The 20,127-nt window shown below is 30.7% G+C and overlaps 1 protein-coding gene across 15 annotated transcripts in view; it reads right to left on the bottom strand.

Annotated features, from left to right (window-relative positions):
- LOC130902978 (2-oxoglutarate dehydrogenase complex component E1) overlaps positions 1-20,056 on the bottom strand; it is a 43,885-nt gene extending 23,829 nt beyond the window's left edge. For 2 of the 15 annotated variants that reach the window (XM_057815287.1, XM_057815290.1), the window contains exons 1-4: positions 19,775-19,956; positions 18,356-18,579; positions 15,786-15,992; positions 4,867-4,969 (exon numbers count right to left, since the gene is read on the bottom strand). In XM_057815287.1, the coding sequence (XP_057671270.1) occupies positions 4,867-4,969; positions 15,786-15,992; positions 18,356-18,565 (520 nt within the window). In that variant the 5' untranslated portion in view covers positions 18,566-18,579; positions 19,775-19,956. Of the gene's footprint in view, positions 1-722; positions 783-4,866; positions 4,970-12,639; positions 12,755-15,785; positions 15,993-18,355; positions 18,580-18,722; positions 19,528-19,774 lie in introns of those variants that run through there. The other 13 variants (XM_057815307.1, XM_057815270.1, XM_057815273.1 and 10 more) reach the window with 13 other exon arrangements.
- Positions 20,057-20,127: the final 71 nt, after the last annotated feature.

The raw sequence follows: 20,127 nt of genomic DNA, 5'->3' as shown, positions 1-20,127 counted from the left end.
ATTACATTTTTTATCAATAAAGTTTCAATTCAATGATTTGAGAGCTAAGGATCCTTGATTATTTCCACGGCAAAAAACGTCGTAGGAAACGGTCTTGTGTTTACCTTTCGTGCGTTGTCTCTGTATTGAATGTTTGTTTTGATTTGACGTGTTTTTGATTAGATTTTAATGACGTGCTAGTTTTCGCTCTACGTATGTTGTTTTACTAAACTTGCCTTTTTGTAGTTACCAGTAATGTTCATAATTTCAGGAGAACTAGTCGCCATTTCGACTAAGGTACTAGTAAAATCAATTTCTGGCAGGGTTGGCGCGGTAACAACAATTTTTTGCATTAATTAATTAAAGAAGACGAAGTATACAGAAGAAAAACAAACAGAGAACTGGCAGTACCCAAATATAATTTATATAATAAGTTGGGAAAGATAGGTGACAAAAAGAAGAGGAGGACCGAGGAAGAAGTGGTTGAAGGGAGTGAGTGAAAGTGAGGGACTGGGAAAATGAGACAAAAAACGGAAATAGAGAGAAAGTTTTCGAAGATGAAAGCCAGATAGACCTGTAAAGTTGATTTGAAGTTATTTTTCACTAGATTAGAGTACAATTTTTTTGTTATCGTAAAAGAGAAATGGAAAAACGTTTTAATAAATACCCAGTTGTAGGTGCACGTCTATATACGTCGCAGTGATTTGTCCGTATATATAGAATAAAAAAAAAATAATACTTACTTGCCATAAACTGCCGGACCTGTCTTTTCAGTTCTTCGCTGTACGTCTTTGAGGGATGATCTGGGTTAAAACAAGTAAGCAAGAAAAGAACACACATTGTGAAGTAACAGAAAAACTGTGTAGTCGAATGATACAATTAGAGGTTTAAAAAATGAGGAAAATAACATAACTAACATTAATTTTTTAATTGTGATAAACGAAACATGGCTGTCAGACACTATGCGAGATTTTTGTGAAATATTTGACACTACAGTTCGTGTAGGCACATAAAGGGATGAAATGTTTTTAAATCGGTTTGAAAATAATTTGGGATCACTACCTATCAAAATATCTTGGGTTATACATGGCGAGAAAGAAGATTTTTCATTAGATGCTTCAAAAGATACTAAAGTAGATACTAAGATATTTAATTCACGCGTGATTTTTCGAGCACGACTATTTTTTTTATTGGTAGAATTTTAAATCGTATAACTACTGATGTAAAAACAGCAAAAAATACAAATAAGAAGAGCTAATAATTGAATTATTGAGATCATCAAGGCGATATGAAAAATAATTTGCAATCTGTCACATAAGATCAATGTTTTGAACAATTTGAACAATAAAACTGAATCACGATTAATGCCATTACATAGAAAAAAGTTCATTGAATGGATGGTGAAGCAAAACGACGTTCTCAAGTAGGCATATGTATCCAAAGGAGAAAATTATCCATCATTCATTCATTCAGATGAAATAATCGAAAATATTTATTTCGTATTCCACCAACTGGTCTCATTGAAGAGCTAAGGAGAGTTACTGGACACTGCCCGGTGAATTAGCACCTGAAGTACGAGTATATCGGAGGAACTCTTGTCGTTTTTGTAAAGAGCCAAAAGAAACCCCGAGGCAGTCCATGAACGAAAACTACGGTACTTACATTCAAGATTTTTAAGTCAGAATAGGTAAGCCGCATAGCCCGCAGACAGGGGTTGTTGTCTGACTGGTAAACAGTCCGAGGTATCAAGGAAAAAGGAAAATTCCTATTCTATCATCTACAAGTAAAAGCTCGACGTTTTATTGTACCGTAAGTACAGACGAGAGTTTTCTTACGATATGATAAGGGGATGTGCACCAATCAAGTGGTTAGTATAAAAACTTGTCCATCGAAAATTGCACTTTAAGTACAAATACTATTATGGTAAACAGTGGTATGAAAATCGATCCAATCCAACGACAAATTGGAAATGGAAATTGAGAACGGTGGCAACTGATTACTTCGAAGAAAGTTTCAGTAATAAGAAAAATGTTTTTCACATTATTGGTAGTGCAATTAGTGAAAGTGCTGTGTTAATAATATTAGTTTGAACAGCATTTCCTCTTATTTCAAAAATGGAAGTAGTAACATTTCAAACAATACAAAACTGTACCTTTCCCACATTCATTTGAAAAATTTAATTTAGATTGTCGAATATTTGGGTGGTAGTAGTTTTGAAAGTCTTTGTATTTCATTCAACATTCAAAGGTAGTATTGACATATCAATTATGGTAAGTGACGTTTAGATTGCACGTCATTTGGCAACTTTGTGGCATTTAAACACGCAGAGACGTACTTAAAATGAGGTATTAATAAAAAAAATCAAATTTTGTTTACATTTCCATCGAAATCAAGAACTTTTGCTTCAATTTTACTACGAGGGCTGCTACTTAAGTTTTGAGATAGACGAATAAAAACAAATATTTATAATTGGTTATGGATTTTTTGTTTTTCGAAATATTCTCCATTAAAACCATCAATTCTATGTTTGGATTGTTTAAAAACGTTTTTTGTTGAAATAATGTTTGAGAGCTCGCATTGTTGTAATGGAGAGTGATTCGTTTTCTGCGATAGATTTTCCTGATTTTTACCATTCAGAATTTGATCGTTATACGTTTCTTTAACGGAACGGTGTTTAACATATCCAGTTATTCCGAAAAAACAGCCGACAATTTGCTTCGAAAAGCTTTTGTTGGATTTGATTAACTTGCCTAAATCTCACGGTATGTCACATGACGATCTCGCAATATCACTTTAGGCACAGCATCGATGATTTCTGGCACAACAGCTTATTCGACTAAACGAAAATGCGACCACGATTGACATCGTAAGATATAGAAAATGTTCCCGTTTTAATTCCATTTTTTGATCAAAAGAAATACTTCTTAACGATGATTGCAATGTCAAATTTGACATATTTACATCACTGTTGCCATAAGTCAGAACTTAAGTAGCACCCCTCGTAAGATCTTTATGCTCATAGGTAACTGTTATGATAATATTGTAGTGGCAGTGGAGATAGTGATATAAAGACATGTGTGAATCATAATGAATGTTTTATTATAACTGATAAAAACGGAACAAAAATATGATTGAAAGGAGTTTAGTGAAGAAGAAGATACCCAAAAACGTGTTGTTTGTGTTTTGATTTTCAAAAATGTTGAAATGTGAGACTGTTATAAGGAGTGTGCAGCTGACAACCATATTGAAATGAATAGAAACAAGCACAATCGCTACTCTATACGCTAAAACTAAGAATCACGCAAAACATTATTACAAACAATTCTTTGCGAAATTATCAACAGTTACTAGGTTATTTTTTTAATAAAAGTGTGTAGTTGATCGGTAATGGTTTTAAATAAATAAAAAAACAATAATTTATGACACTAGGTTAATTGTACAGTTTTTTTCAATGACACCAATTACAAACCTAATTGTTTCCGTAGATAAATGTTTTGTAATAATTAGTCAGGTGGATAATACTTAAATACTGCTGTTAAATGATTATTATTATTGAGTAAACATTATAAAAATAACTTTTCAAGTTCCTAATTCAAAGGAAAATTGCATAATAATTGGCAACAATGGCAAAATGGACCAGTTACCATTAATTCTGTCCAATATTTTCACCTATTAAGCAGTATTATAATTTTACCACATCAAATTTGGATTTTTATTCACAAAATAGATAATTTTTTCATTATTCTTCAGTTTACACCATAACTACACACGTTCACAATTACCCTGTTTCGATAACCAAGTTATAATCTTCAGAGACTGTAGGTAAACTAAAACCTATTAACTTGACCCAACTATTTAATACTAAATTTTCCCACTAATGGAACTTCTTGCAGCGTAAAAAATAATTCCAGCGAGATAACCTCTTCGGCGGGAAATTTCACGTTCATTCTGTGGGGACCATGCCATGTGACCTTGCATTTAAAAATACTTAATAAACGTAAAAATTCCCTCAATAAAACGATCCATACCTGACTGACCGATATCTAATCCAATAACTTTCGTAATGTCCAAATAACATCCACTTAAATTAATCTTCCCCAATATACCTGACTTTGGAAAAAACCAAAAACCTTCTACCCGATCATACACGAACCCGGGCGAGACGTTTGGAATCGTGGAGAAATTCATTCCGTCTCGAGACCGCGGAGCGATTGTACCTCGAACGCCGAGGTATCAGCGAAACTACGTCGTTTCCAGAGATTCAGCTCGCGCGACGAAGTTTCATCTTTCGTTGTATATAGTTTTGTTTATCTATTATAGTAACAATTTATTATTGGAAACATTTTTTAACAATTTAACATGATTTAGGTAGCAGGATTTGCTCTGCTACGTTTCAATCCTGTTTACACAAAAGGATTGGAAGGATTTTTGTAACAGAGTGAGTTTAAAATTTGTTTATACGTCCAGCAATACATTATACATCCAGATTTGGAAAAGAACGGAAAGTACATTGGGCAGACTAACAGATGTCCGGTTTAAAGAGCACATAGTCATAATCATGAAATGAATATTTGACAACATTGAGAACTGTTTAAATAGGAACAAGGAGTCTATCCCTACAGCCCACTGTAAAGTTTAGTAGTTAAGGAATTTCCCAGTGAAGACTCACTTCTTGGTTATCGAAACGCGCGTTGGTGTAGTGGTAGTGTAAACAGAGTGTTCGGCATGAATATCTACAACGGTTCCAGAAATTTCAACTAAATCAATAATTGTAAAATTATCTTTCCAATGGAATTATGCCGTTAGACTTTAAATGAATTACGGCTTGTTAAGTGTTTATAAAACCATTTCCGAACGACTACCCACTACAAATTAATGGAATCTTACCAAAATTGTAGTTCTTATAGACCAATTCTTGCGGCGTCTGATCGTCCAAATCTGCGCTGTTTATACCAAGGGGGTCCAACTTTGCTATGTGGTGACCTCGAATCTAAAAATTAGCCAATACCTCTGTCCAGTACAATGTCAAGCAAAAGACTGATTTTGTTTTTTTTTTTTGGAAAATATTCTCAATTTAATCATATCGGAATATTGCAAACTGTACAAAGTTGTTAATTTGTTTCCGATTTATATACAATTTACAATATTAGTAGAAAAATAAATGTTATTTTTTCCATTCGGGAGTGGAAATTCACAATGGTCTATCCACTAATTAATGAATTGAGTGCCAAATTTAAGACAAAAATTTTCTACGAAAGGGACGTCAAGTATTACGTAACGCAATTTAGGTAAATGGTGGTCATTTTTTTTTATTTTCGTTGTCAGTATTTTTACCAATTCCTTCTTCTGTTTTTCGGATGCCAGTGAATCTGAAGGGCTGTTAAACCCCTGAAGAGAGGAGCAGTAATACTAATCGAATTGTAGGTAAAATCAATTATTTAAATAAATAATTATTATAACAAATAATATTCGATTTATGAGTGACTTTATAATATTTTTTTGTTAAGAATACGTTTTTATCTGACTTGACAGGTTACCTCTTCTAATAAGACACCCAGTACATCAATTAATTTACTTTAAACATAAGCCTTACACAAAGTGAATTGAGAATTTTGAAAATTTACAACTTGCACTTCTAGTTTTATTATTTATAATTATTTGTTCTAGATTTAATAACTTTTGTAAGCTAGTCGATTCCGTATACGATTTATTTACATTTTAGTACAAAAAATAACCTCGTAATGATGTTTGAAATTCCTATGGTACAGTGGATTTTGTTAAATTACGAATCAACACCTCAATCCACATAAATATTTTATTTAAGCCAAATATTCAGTTAGTTCACTTTTGCTGAAGCTTTATTAGTTAGCGTCTACCTCATTTAAATACACATACATTTAAAGGAAACGATTATACCACAATTCAAATCATATTAATCGACTGTATAAAAAATTTGCTGTAACTCATACATTTCATGGTGAAAACCGTATGTATAAGTGTTAAAGAGTACACTAATAAAGAAATAGAAAAATGAGGAGTCTATTCCATTATTCACAATTAGGCAACGCGCAAATTAGGACACGTATAGCACGTGTGATGTAGCGTGACACGACGTGCTACACGTGGGGTCTGAATTTGATTCGACAATTCGCGACTAGTCGGCATCAAAATGTGTCCGATGAGTGGACAATTTACTTGCTAGTAACCCACAGCGGGACACGTCGGTGAGACTTTGGGTACAATATACAGGGTGATTGATTAGTATGTTAAAGTTTAAGATATCAAATTGAAAATTTGAAAGATTGCTCCGTAATGGCGTGCCATATCAAAGCTACATTTCCTTAAATGAAACACCCTATATGTTATCGCATATTTGGTATCGGCTTGACTTCCCCATTACATTAATATAGAGTTGTGATGTGTTCTACGGGGTATTTAAAAAGTTATAACCATCATGTCGTAATTTGTTGAAATCTCAGCGTTTAAAAGTGATAAAATAATTATGATCCTACTATATATTCACCGACAATACCTTCCCACACATTCCTCGACCATCTAGTTTGTGATTCACTATGTGATATGGATTAGTTGATGAATAATAGTGAAAGTTTGGCTATTAATCATGCATAGATGTCTTTGGAGGTCATTTCGAACATTTATTCTGATAATCGAGACGTTTACGTATCCTGTAATAAATAGGATAGTTTTTTATTGTTTCGTCCCTGTAATTTATTTGTAACATAATTGATTTTTCTTTTTATTTCCAATTCAACATGTACAGTACCAAACAACAACGATAAAATGTCAGTTTTTGACAAATAAATCACAACTAATTGTTGAATTATTAGATATGGATGTTGTTTTGTACAGAAAAATCAAAATATCTCGAGAACTAATAGTTTTAGGTATAAGGGATGCTTGATAAAAAAGTATATTGATAGTACTTTACGATGTTTACATAAAATACAAGGTGATTCATTTGAAAATACAGACAAAAACAATGTATTAGTATATTGATTCACCCTATATCAGATTCGATGAATATCAACGAAATAAATAATTTTCCAGAATTTTTACTACTATTCTAATATTTTGGCCGTTACAGATCTTCATTCTTGAATTTCTCTTACATTGTACAGGGTATTGAATTTGTTACGATTTTTATGGGAATTTGGTTATAACTTTTTAAATACCCCGTAGAACAAATCAGAACCTTGTATCAATGTAATGGGGAAGTCAAGTCGATTCCAAATATGCAATAATATATAGGGTGTTCCATTGAAAAAAATATAACTTTGATATGGCACAGCATTATGAAACATTGTAAATAAGATTGTAAATAATTTTAAAATGTCAAGACTAATATTGTCTATAATCCCCCAAATTTTCAAATTGACATTTCAAAGAACAAAGTTGGCATTGAATTTTATCACATTAATCCCGGGGGATCACGTCCCACGGGGGCACAACACGAGTTTTACCCTTTTGCTCTGGACCATTCAAATGCAATGCTAAATTTCCGTGCCCAATTTGGAAAAGAAAGCAAATTCTTAAATAAATACTATAAATTCATTTGACGAAACCAAAATATCAACTGGGTTTTTGGTATCAAGTTAACTTCTCTGCGGCAGATGGCAGGCTTCGCGTGGACCCCCGGACGCTTCAAAATCTCGCTAAACAACGCAGTTGTTCGAATCTGAATCAAAGAACTTTGAACAATATATGAAGGAGGTAAACTGAAGCGACTCGTAAAGAATTTGTGGTCCAATGATGCCTAGCAGGAGCACCACACAATTCGGAAGCAGTTGAGACAAACAAGTGACACCGTAAGCCAAGAGTCTGAGAAGCATTTCTTTTCTTCACAGCCTTTTGTCTATTTTTGTATTGATTTAGGGTTGTTTGTAAATTAATGTAATAATTTTTTACGGAGTTGAAGTGGGAGGAATATTCTGCTTTAAATTGAAATCTTTATTAAAATTATTTCGAATTTCAATTTCAGTTTTTCATAATACTTTTGATTTTAAAATTTACTTACTGTGATTTCTTCCTAAAACTTATCATTCAAGTTTCTTAATTGAACAATTCAATTTTTTAATATTAAAAATTATGTGTATGTTACATAAGGGGGTATAAGAATTTTAGGAGGGCTTGGGTGGGACATGGTGCAGAAAAGATTAGGAAAACAATGAAATAATCAATCACCCTGTACGTTAAAAATTCTAAAATTGTATACACGTCACCAAATGTGTGAAAAAACGTTTTCGGAAAATTTGTTTCCTTGATTTGCACCCATAGGTCAGGTACCAGTCGATTTCCCGTGGAATTTTAATAATCAAAGTCCTTCCTAAAAATCTACCCTGTACCGGAGGGTGCTTTTGCCCAGTAGATGAAAAAAATGCATATTTTTTCACCGTTTTTCATGAATAACTTAAAAAGTTTTAATTTTATCAGCAAAATCATTAAGGACAATAATGTAGCTAATAAAAAAACAAAGAGATTCGTTTTTCAAGGACATCTGTAAATTTAATAATAACTGAGTTATTTCTCGTTAAAGGATGACTATTTCACTTTTGTATGAATCTGATTGATCATAAACGTGTTTAAGAATGTCAACAGGTTTACAAATAATACATCTAAACTTCATTTTACCTGAAACATGCATAAAATCTGAAATTTTTTTGCAATAAAGGGTAGTTTACTCCAGCCAAAATATAAAAAGCTCGGTTCGGCACAGGGAATATTTCGCAGAAGGGGGTAAGTAGAGCTTGAATTCAAATTTTCATGAAAATAACAATTTTCAAAAAAAGCTTTCAATATTACTACACTCTTTGGGAGGGGTTGCACGAGTCTGATTGTTGGAGAATATCAACAGATCTACGAACAATTCATTTAAAGTGTATTTTACCCAAATACATGCTAAAATATAAAAAACTTTTCGATAAGGGGTAGTTTTCACACCTAAAAAATAAAAAGAACCCTTCGACAAAGGATATATTATGAATAAGGGGGTAAGTAGAGCTTGAATTCAAATTTTCATGAAAATAACAATTTTCAAAAAAAGCTTTCAATATTGCTACACTCTTTGGAGGGGTTGCACGAGTCTGATTGTTGGAGAATATCAACAGATCTACGAACAATTCATTTAAAGTGTATTTTACCCAAATACATGCTAAAATATAAAAAACTTTTCGATAAGGGGTAGTTTTCACACCTAAAAAATAAAAAGAACCCTTCGACAAAGGATATATTATGAATAAGGGGGTAAGTAGAGCTTGAATTCAAATTTTCATGAAAATAACAATTTTCAAAAAAAGCTTTCAATATTGCTACACTCTTTGCGAGGGGTTGCACGAGTCTGATTGTTGGAGAATATCAACAGATCTACGAACAATTCATTTAAAGTGTATTTTACCCAAATACATGCTAAAATATAAAAAACTTTTCGATAAGGGGTAGTTTTCACACCTAAAAAATAAAAAGAACCCTTCGACACAGGATATATTATGAATAAGGGGGGTAAGTAGAGCTTGAATTCAAATTTTCATGAAAATAACAATTTTCAAAAAAAGCTTTCAATATTACTACACTCTTTGGGAGGGGTTGCACGAGTCTGATTGTTGGAGAATATCAACAGATCTACGAACAATTCATTTAAAGTGTATTTTACCCAAATACAAGCTAAAATATAAAAAACTTTTCGATAAGGGGTAGTTTTCACACCTAAAAAATAAAAAGAACCCTTCGACACAGGATATATTATGAATAAGGGGGGTAAGTAGAGCTTGAATTCAAATGTTCATGAAAATAACAATTTTTAAAGAAAGCTTTCAATATTACTACACTCTTTGGAGGGGTTGCACGAGTCTGATTGTTGGAGAATATCAACAGATCTACGAACAATTCATTTAAAGTGTATTTTACCCAAATACATGCTAAAATATAAAAAATTTTTCGATAAGGGATAGTTTTCACACCTAAAAAATAAAAAGAAACCTTCGACACAGGATATATTATGAATAAGGGGGTAAGTAGAGCTTAAATTCAAATTTTCATGAAAATAACAATTTTCAAAAAAAGCTTTCAATATTGCTACACTCTTTGGAGGGGTTGCACGAGTTTGATTGTTGGAGAATATCAACAGATCTACGAACAATTCATTTAAAGTGTATTTTACCCAAATACATGCTAAAATATAAAAAATTTTTCGATAAGGGATAGTTTTCACACCTAAAAAATAAAAAGAAACCTTCGACACAGGATATATTATGAATAAGGGGGTAAGTAGAGCTTAAATTCAAATTTTCATGAAAATAACAATTTTCAAAAAAAGCTTTCAATATTGCTACACTCTTTGGAGGGGTTGCACGAGTTTGATTGTTGGAGAATATCAACAGATCTACGAACAATTCATTTAAAGTGTATTTTACCCAAATACATGCTAAAATATAAAAAATTTTTCGATAAGGGATAGTTTTCACACCTAAAAAATAAAAAGAAACCTTCGACACAGGATATATTATGAATAAGGGGGTAAGTAGAGCTTAAATTCAAATTTTCATGAAAATAACAATTTTCAAAAAAAGCTTTCAATATTGCTACACTCTTTGGAGGGGTTGCACGAGTTTGATTGTTGGAGAATATCAACAGATCTACGAACAATTCATTTAAAGTGTATTTTACCCAAATACATGCTAAAATATAAAAAACTTTTCGATAAGGGGTAGTTTTCACACCTAAAAAATAAAAAGAACCCTTCGACAAAGGATATATTATGAATAAGGGGGTAAGTAGAGCTTGAATTCAAATTTTCATGAAAATAACAATTTTCAAAAAAAGCTTTCAATATTGCTACACTCTTTGCGAGGGGTTGCACGAGTCTGATTGTTGGAGAATATCAACAGATCTACGAACAATTCATTTAAAGTGTATTTTACCCAAATACATGCTAAAATCTAAAAAAAATTTCGATAAGGGGTAGTTTTCACACCTAAAAAATAAAAAGAACCCTTCGACACAGGATATATTATGAATAAGGGGGGTAAGTAGAGCTTGAATTCAAATTTTCATGAAAATAACAATTTTCAAAAAAAGCTTTCAATATTGCTACACTCTTTGGAGGGGTTGCACGAGTTTGATTGTTGGAGAATATCAACAGATCTACGAACAATTCATTTAAAGTGTATTTTACCCAAATACATGCTAAAATATAAAAAACTTTTCGATAAGGGGTAGTTTTCACACCTAAAAAATAAAAAGAACCCTTCGACACAGGATATATTATGAATAAGGGGGGTAAGTAGAGCTTGAATTCAAATGTTCATGAAAATAACAATTTTTAAAGAAAGCTTTCAATATTACTACACTCTTTGGAGGGGTTGCACGAGTCTGATTGTTGGAGAATATCAACAGATCTACGAACAATTCATTTAAAGTGTATTTTACCCAAATACATGCTAAAATATAAAAAATTTTTCGATAAGGGATAGTTTTCACACCTAAAAAATAAAAAGAAACCTTCGACACAGGATATATTATGAATAAGGGGGTAAGTAGAGCTTGAATTCAAATTTTCATGAAAATAACAATTTTCAAAAAAAGCTTTCAATATTACTACACTCTTTGGGAGGGGTTGCACGACTCTGATTGTTGGAGAATATCAACAGATCTACGAATAATTCATTTAAAGTGTATTTTACCCAAATACATGCTAAAATCTAAAAAAAATTTCGATAAGGGGTAGTTTTCACACCTAAAAAATAAAAAGAACCCTTCGACAGAGGATATATTATGAATAAGGGGGGTAAGTAGAGCTTGAATTCAAATTTTCATAAAAATCGTCGTTGATTAACAAAATTCCACAGTTTTAACGTATTTCACCGCTGTTTCCTGGCATATAAAAATTTGTTTCAACATTTCCAACTCTCTATTAGAACAACTTCGCAATAAGGGAAATAAACCTGCACCAAAAAGAGCCTGAAAGAATATTATAATCAAAATAATAAACACCCCAAGAAAATATTTTTTTAAAATCTCAAATTTATGAAAAAAATCACTCATTGGTTAACAATTTTCTTAGAACAATTATTTTTTTTTAAATTCCAAATGCAATCCGAGCAAAGTGAAATTATATCTTCTGTTGCTTTTTTATTAAAATAAGCTTGAAGGGTTAAACTACACGTTACAAAGATATTTGAAATACTTTAAAAATTATAGCAGACCCTCAACCAAATTCAAATGTTAAAGAAAAAATCCTGAACCTCTCGTTGTACTCGACGAAAGTAAAATAATTATTTATTAATTTATTTAACATTTGAATCAACAATAAGCTATACACAACCATATTTGCAGTACATAGAACCAAAATTAGAATGAAAAAATATGTTTCAAACTGAACGACCAATAGAAACTATCTTTATAATAAATAATAACAAATTATTATTCGATACTATTCAACAAAGACTGAGCTCTAAAAGATAGTTCCTGGTTTATACTCATGAAAAGAGTATTAACAACTCTTAAGGCATAATTTACTTTATTTTTAATTACGAAAATTGACAAGGGTCTTCAAATTGAAAAAACCTAGTGAATATTTCGATTTTTTCAATTTTACTTTATGTCTTTACGTAAATTCCACCTTACAGAGTATAAAATTGGTCGTACCTAATTTGTGTTGTCTTGTAATAACATCTGGTGGAGACCCTTCAGATATGGTACTATTAGGATCAGTGTACATGATTCCCAACGGATCCAACTTTGCTATAAAATGACCACGTGCCTACGGAAATTACATATATGCAAAAAAATCTGAATCAGATTTAACGTTAACGAAATATATAAGAAAAGATTTTCCACAGTATAATTTTGGAATTCTAATCAAGCAAATTTTTAGTCTCTAAATGTACACAGGGTGTTCCGGTACTTGATGCAAACAATTAGGGAGTGAGTATCCCCGAAATTTACATAATTTATTTTCTGCAAAATGAGGTTCTTCAACAGAGGAAAGTACTCCATATTTAGAAACCAAGCCTCAATAACTAACTATAAACCTCTCTGGTTCCAGAATAACCAACAATAGGTTGGTTTCAACAATTACAAATAGCTCGGAATCATCTGAAACATGGAAATATCCAATTTGGTGTTCTGAAAAGCAATGCATCCACCCTTTTGATGAACTGACTATTCTGGAATCTTCAGAAAAGTTTCTGGATTTTTCTGATGCAGAATTCGAGCTTGCTTGCTACATATCATCTCACAAGGTTATCATTGTGATCAATCAGCAGACTGTTCTCTTTTCCCAAAATTTAAGTTAACAGTAAGTAGAATGTAGAAGCTTTAATTTCTGAAAAATGAGGTCTTATTTGAAATTTTCTTTTCCAAGCCTCATTTATTTCACATGAATCTGTTCTAATTCCTAGAATTATCAAAAACAGAGAGCTCTAAAATAATATTATTCGTAGCTAAATGAATCCATAGAGAAGAATTGAGACCTGATTAGTTTAAATGTTGCTGAATATTATAAATAGATTCTTTAAGAGACAAATGTAGTTCACATTTAGAAAGCAAGCTTCAACAACTAACTATAAACCTCTCTGGTTCCAAAATAACCAACAATAGGTTGGTTTCAATAATTACAGATAGCTCAGGATCATCTGAAGCATGGACATAACCAATTTGGTGCTCTGAAAATCAAATGCATCGGATCCCTTTTCGATCAACTTGGACCATCAGAAAATTTTCTAGATTTAGAACTTTGTTTACGTTCGATGTTTAAACCTACACTTTGTGGTAGAATAGAAAACTACAATCATTTTTTAATTTATACAATCCACGCATGCTTATATCAAAATCCTACATCAGTTTAGGATTGGTACAGGATTTCTTGTTGTGACCAACTTAATGATATCTTCATAACTAATCTAAAAATTTTAATGTAATAAATCACACTTGACACTTTGTTTCGCTAAAAAGAAAATGGTTTTATCCGCTTTTACATCTTATAGATGTTACCCTATTGTTAATAATGTGAATTTAACAACACCGGTGGATAAGCCTCAGATATTAAACTAATATGTTATCACAGGTTTGTTTACAACAATATTTTTTTCTACTTTAATTCATTGTGTAATTGAAAAATATTCGGTCTGGTATTGTTGTAAACAATTATTGAGCTCCTTTAGATATTTCAATATGGAATCATCACATTATTCATATTATTATTGTTGGATTTTTTTGGAATAACACATGTATTCAAATTAAAATACCACCTGAATTAGTAACACCAACATATTTTTTTTATCACACATTAATCAACATATATTTTGTTAAAAAACTCATCAATATCATTAAATTTTAGAAACTCAATTATGATTATAACTACTTGACAATTAATTTTATTCATTTCGAGCTAAATGAGGGAAAATAACAACATTAAGTTGATGAAAATGATTATAGTTTAAACTACTCCATACATTGGGACTAATATATATTTGAGCATGGACTAATTCTTCTAGCTGCCTTAATATTACAAAAAAATATTTATTTACCCTTTTCAAATTGTGGGAAAAAGCAAAATTAATCCTTATTCATGAGGTACAGTTGGTATAGAGAGGTAGGTGCATGAGAACGAACAATAAATATAAGTATAAAGTGAAAACGATTCATACGTATGCTTTTGATATAAATAAAACAAAATCAATTCTCAACTGCATGGATAAATAACCATAATTACAAATTTTTTTGGATAAAAGTGAATTTATGTTAACACAAAATGTTTCAGGTTTCCTAAATGCCCGTTAACCAAAATATAATCGGTCCTATACTGATTTTTTTTTTCAACGGGAAAATGATTCTAAATGTTCTATGAACTATAAAAAAATGAAAGGATTTTAAAAACTATAGAATTAAATATTTCCCCCTCTAGTAGGATTTACTAAACCAAATAGAACTACAGAAACCCTCTCTTACTACAACAACCGATACAGTAAAAATTAAAAGAAAAATCTAAAAACCTCTAAAACTTGGTAATATTAATTAAAATGTATCCTATTGTTTATATATAATTTCCAAATTAAATTATTCGAATTTTCTCTATTTTTTTACTTTATAGACCTTTTTATAAGTTTTTCGTGATAATTTTTCTTGATATTAAGTTTCTTTTTTGTGAAAATTCTCATCTATTATTTTAAACTGATTTTCATAGAAAATATATCTAAAATCAAGACAAATCATAACGAAAAAAATTATTAGAATTTCACTTTTAATATTATATTAACTTGGAAACAAGTAGAATAAGCAACAACACGTACAAAAAATCTCCAATTTAACCTGTTTACACTTATAATTTTATATAATCCACAGGATACAAATATGTGAGTAAACCTTTCTTCATGCTCCTTAATATTCTTGATTTTAGGTCTCTTCTGATTTAAAATTAGTTTCTTTCATTATTTTTTAAAGATAGATGAAAATTTGAGTTTCGACTTCTTTTAGTCTTTATCAAAATATAGATATAGATATATAAATCGAAAATTTTCGAAAAATTATAAAAAAAACTAGTTTTAAATCAAAAAAGTCCTAAAATCAAGAACATTTAGGAGCATAAACACATCAAAATATATAAGAAAAAACATGTAAACCTTTCTGTTCCTAAATATACCTAATATAGTTGTAAACATTGATTATTGTCAAAATTTTCGAACAAATACAATTTTTTATATCATTAATATAAATCTCTGGTCTTATACACTAATTCAGATTAGTTTATAATCTAATTTTTTTTATATTAATCATTTTTTTTTATTACTGACCTGATAACTTCTAATAATAGCTTGTACTGCCAAATGATCATCGATGGCCTTTTCGCTAACAGGTGCTGCTCCAAGTGCACTTGAACCGGCCAATGCCGGTAAAAGGGAAGAAACTGGTAGTTCATTTTTACCCAAAGGTGCTAAAGATGGTGGCGCTTGGTAACCGACACCGCCTTGTGAAGAATTTCGAAAAAACGAATCCCAAGACTATAATAAACAAAAAAAAATTGAATTCGTTATTGTTGGTCTAACAATATATATTTGAGGGCAAAACTTCCCTTTGGCTATAATTTTTGAAAAAACGTATAGATACAAAATGCACAAAAATAATTAAGATTAAATTAATTCGAGTGGTTATATAAGTTGTTGGCAAGGTGCTTGCATATTAAAATTCCACTAACTTTTTCTGTAGTATTTTTAAACACTATCAACCAGCAACATTTTCGGAATGAATTATTTGTATATTTATAAATACACAATATTAAGAAGATATATTGAAGAATGATTAAATTTTTTAGAAAAATCACCAGAAATAGTTTATGGTATAGGAAAGAAACCTCTACTTGATACCCCAAACAAAAATTCTTCTAATTTTTTTTTATTCTATTTTGGGACACAAAAGGAATCAAATTAAATATTCATATGTAGTAAAGGTCCCTTCAACTGCCCAGTTTAGCCTACACACCTTTGCATAATTATCAGTATCTATTGTAGCTATAAATCGAATACTCATTTCTTTAGATGGTAGATTGACTTTTCGAGAGGTAAGTGAAGAAGCTAACATTTCTTACAGGTAAGAAAGAGATCTAGATATGTACCAACGGCTTTATTCTTATGACATTATGTTATTGTCATTTCTAAGATGCAAATGCATTCCTGACTTTGAGATAGCCACAACAAAGCAAACGATAGTCATCTTGAAAGAAGTTTTAGATTGATACTTCCAGTCATGGATTCAAGATTGGAATAATTGCATTGCCAACCAAAGATAGTATTTGGAAGAGATTCATTCAAAGGTTTTGTAATATTTTTTTAATAAAATAATTAACCCTATGCTAGGATCACAGCTTCAAAAAAAGCGTGATTTGAATTCGAAAACAACAACAATGATCTATGAACTATCGGTTAAAAATTTATGTATATTTCTGTCATTACGACAAAACAAAGGTCAAGAAGTAATATGCTTAGTAATCTAAATTGAAATTATTTGTGGTTATTTAATCAAATTAATAACGACTCTTGTCGATTTACAATGTCTTAATTTAATTTATATATATTTTAATAACTATATAATAAGTATTGTTCATTTGAGATAAATCAAATACAATGACATATGTTGCAAGTGGAAAAGATACATATGAGTGTAATATTTCATTATCTGTTCAATTATTTTTATACTAGCGATATGAAAACAAACATCCACTTGATTCTTATCAAATAAATCAAGTTCTTTTCACATCAATACTTCCCAATTTGTACTATCTATATTCAGAAAAATCATCAAATAATGAAAAATATTGAACTAACTGATGCAGTCTATATATAGTGTGTGCAATTCAAAAAACTATCACATGGTAAAAACAGATAAAATTCGTGAAGTTATAATTATATCTAACTATGAATCAGCTTTGTACTTCATCAATTCTAATGTTTGGAAGGGATTAAAGCACCAAGTATGAGGATGGGGAGTTTAAATTTATTCAAGAGCGCGAATCAAGATTTATTACTTTAAACTACGTTTTACCAAAATTTTCCCTTCAAATTTTATAGCCAATCTAATTATTTGATTTTATAGACCAATGTCAATTTGATTTCAAAAAATAAAGTTTCTAAACACCAGTACCTTCAGCTTCTAAAAATAAATATCTATTTGTATGTAGAAAACGTAGTTGGTTAAGAGAATAGATGATTTGTTTTCTGAAAACGCAGTTTCTTAATACATACATCAGATCAAAGGCATTTATTTCAATTGTTTCCATATTTGTTTGGAATTACTATCATTTCACTATTGACAATGGGAAAGAACTTGGACCTGAATTATTGGAAACTTTTTTTGTGAATCCAATAGAAATCATTACGTTAGTCAATAAACACCAGCTGTAAAACACAGCTTGATGATGGTATGGAGATGTTTTAGAGAAAGGGCGACTTGAAACCTGGTACAAATTGAAAGAAAATTTATTGTATTGGATAGGAAAAATGTACTGAAAGTAATGATTTGGCCGTTACAATCGCCCAACCTCAACTCGATTGAGTTGTAGGACAAATTGGACAGGGAAATCAGAAAGCAGTATCCCTCTTCCACTTCACATCTTTGTTATATCCTGAAAAACTAATGGAACCAGTTACATAACAATTATTTGTCAAAATTGTGCACTGAAATAAAAAAAAGCAAAAGGGGTTTACATCAATGAAACACAAAGTATTATATATAATATATTATTACCATTTTCTTATATTTAAAATATCAAAATTGATCATATTGTTCCTAATTATGTGTGTATCAAACAAACTATAGGAGTGGGCCAAAACTTTTGACCGGTAGTGTATATTATAATAGTTTTACTTACCGCATGTACACTGGATGGATCTACCAACCAAGCATTGTACATATCTTCAACATATTGACCTGAACTACCGTTTAAAAAAGGTTCAGAGGCAGCAGGAACATTGTAGCTTCTAGATGGGCTGTTTGTTAGGCAAGGTGCATTTTTGGTGAGCAACCAAGTGGCGAACTTTTGTCCAGATGGACCCACTACACTACTCAGTGTCCGCTGCATGCTTGTAAATTATACTGAAATAAATCAAACTTGTTTCTATCTATGACATAATAAATGAAACAGAACAATTTAGAAATTTAGATAAAATTATACCAAAATCTATGAATACCGGAGATAAAAAAATTAGTGCAATCACTTATATAAATATGATAACTACCTTTTGGTAAACAAAAGTTTATTGGCACAGCATCTTTATTTTCTAGTTATGTTTATTTTCAGCAGTAGTTTTCCATGGCCAATAAAAATATTTGTTTCTCTGTCGCTTTATTTTAATTTTAGTATGTTTAATAATCTACTGGGTGTTCTAGAATCTATAGTACAACTGGATAATACGCATTTTTTAATGAAATTATAAATTTAATTATTTTACTCTATTATATTCTAACAACAATCAGCTGACAGTGACTCATAGCCTATCACATGGTCGCTAGCATACTAGGGGTACACATACTTTCAAATCTATGAATGATGGCAAGTAAACATTTTTATGTGAAGGAGTCTCCCTCAACTGAATATTTAAAGTTTATTTGTAGTAGATAAATTTTTTTTGTTCAAACAATACATGCAAAATAGATTAGAATCTTTTAATTTGAACATTAAGTGTATTAAAAAATGATGAAAGTAGGTATGAATATTTTATAACCTGAGATAAAAAGTATTTTGGATTTTCAATACAATTCCACTGATGATCTACTAAAATTTATAAATTTCTACATTCTTGGTAATATGTTAGTAATTTTCCTTGAAGAATAAATGCAAGTTCTATAAATGTGAAATATGATAATTTATACGTGTTTTATGTAAATAATATTTTCAGTGTTATTTGAAAAAATGTTTTGAAGGCGTCATAATTTATAACCACAATTTTGTTATCAATTCTATTTCCTTGAAGTTTTCTTTTTAATCAAAAGTTACTGATATAGATTGAAAAAATATCACGTGTGTTCTAAATTTACCTTAAAAATTTGGCAGGTGTCAGTTGGATACAACCTCAAAATGTGTTGTGATTTATAAAGTGCAATATGTTAACCTAAATAGATTAGATTCAAGTTGTTAACTGGCTCTATATTTTCAAAAGTAATAAACTAAAACTAATAGCCAAAGTCTTTTTCTAATTTTCCGATCCCGACCCACGACAAAAATCGTTATATAACAATTAAATAACAAACTTAACATTGATACAATTAATATAAAAACAATTTCACTTACCTTCCTATTTTTGATTTTAATTACTTGAGCACCACAATACAAGTCTGCTTTATCTCTTTGCAGTCTTAAATAAATTTAGATTGATTTACAAGACTGAAACTTGACCTTGATATTTGACAGTTCGAATGTTAACTGACAACCACATCATACAACAACGAATGTTTATTCTACCTACAGGCGCGTATTATGTAACCAATCATAGAGCTATATCCCCCCTCAACATACAAAACTTTTGTTACAATTGGCGTAACGTCATCTAGAATATAGGTAACGCGAAATTTCAGTAGTTGTGCAAATGCAGTATTACATAGGCGGTATCAACTATCTTTTAAAAGGGATATTAAATATAGTTG

This window comes from Diorhabda carinulata, chromosome 2, assembly GCF_026250575.1.
Source record: "Diorhabda carinulata isolate Delta chromosome 2, icDioCari1.1, whole genome shotgun sequence".
Lineage (NCBI taxonomy): Eukaryota > Metazoa > Arthropoda > Insecta > Coleoptera > Chrysomelidae > Diorhabda > Diorhabda carinulata.
The sequence above is the reverse complement of the archived record's forward strand: the minus strand, read 5'-3'. Positions and strand labels throughout refer to the sequence as shown.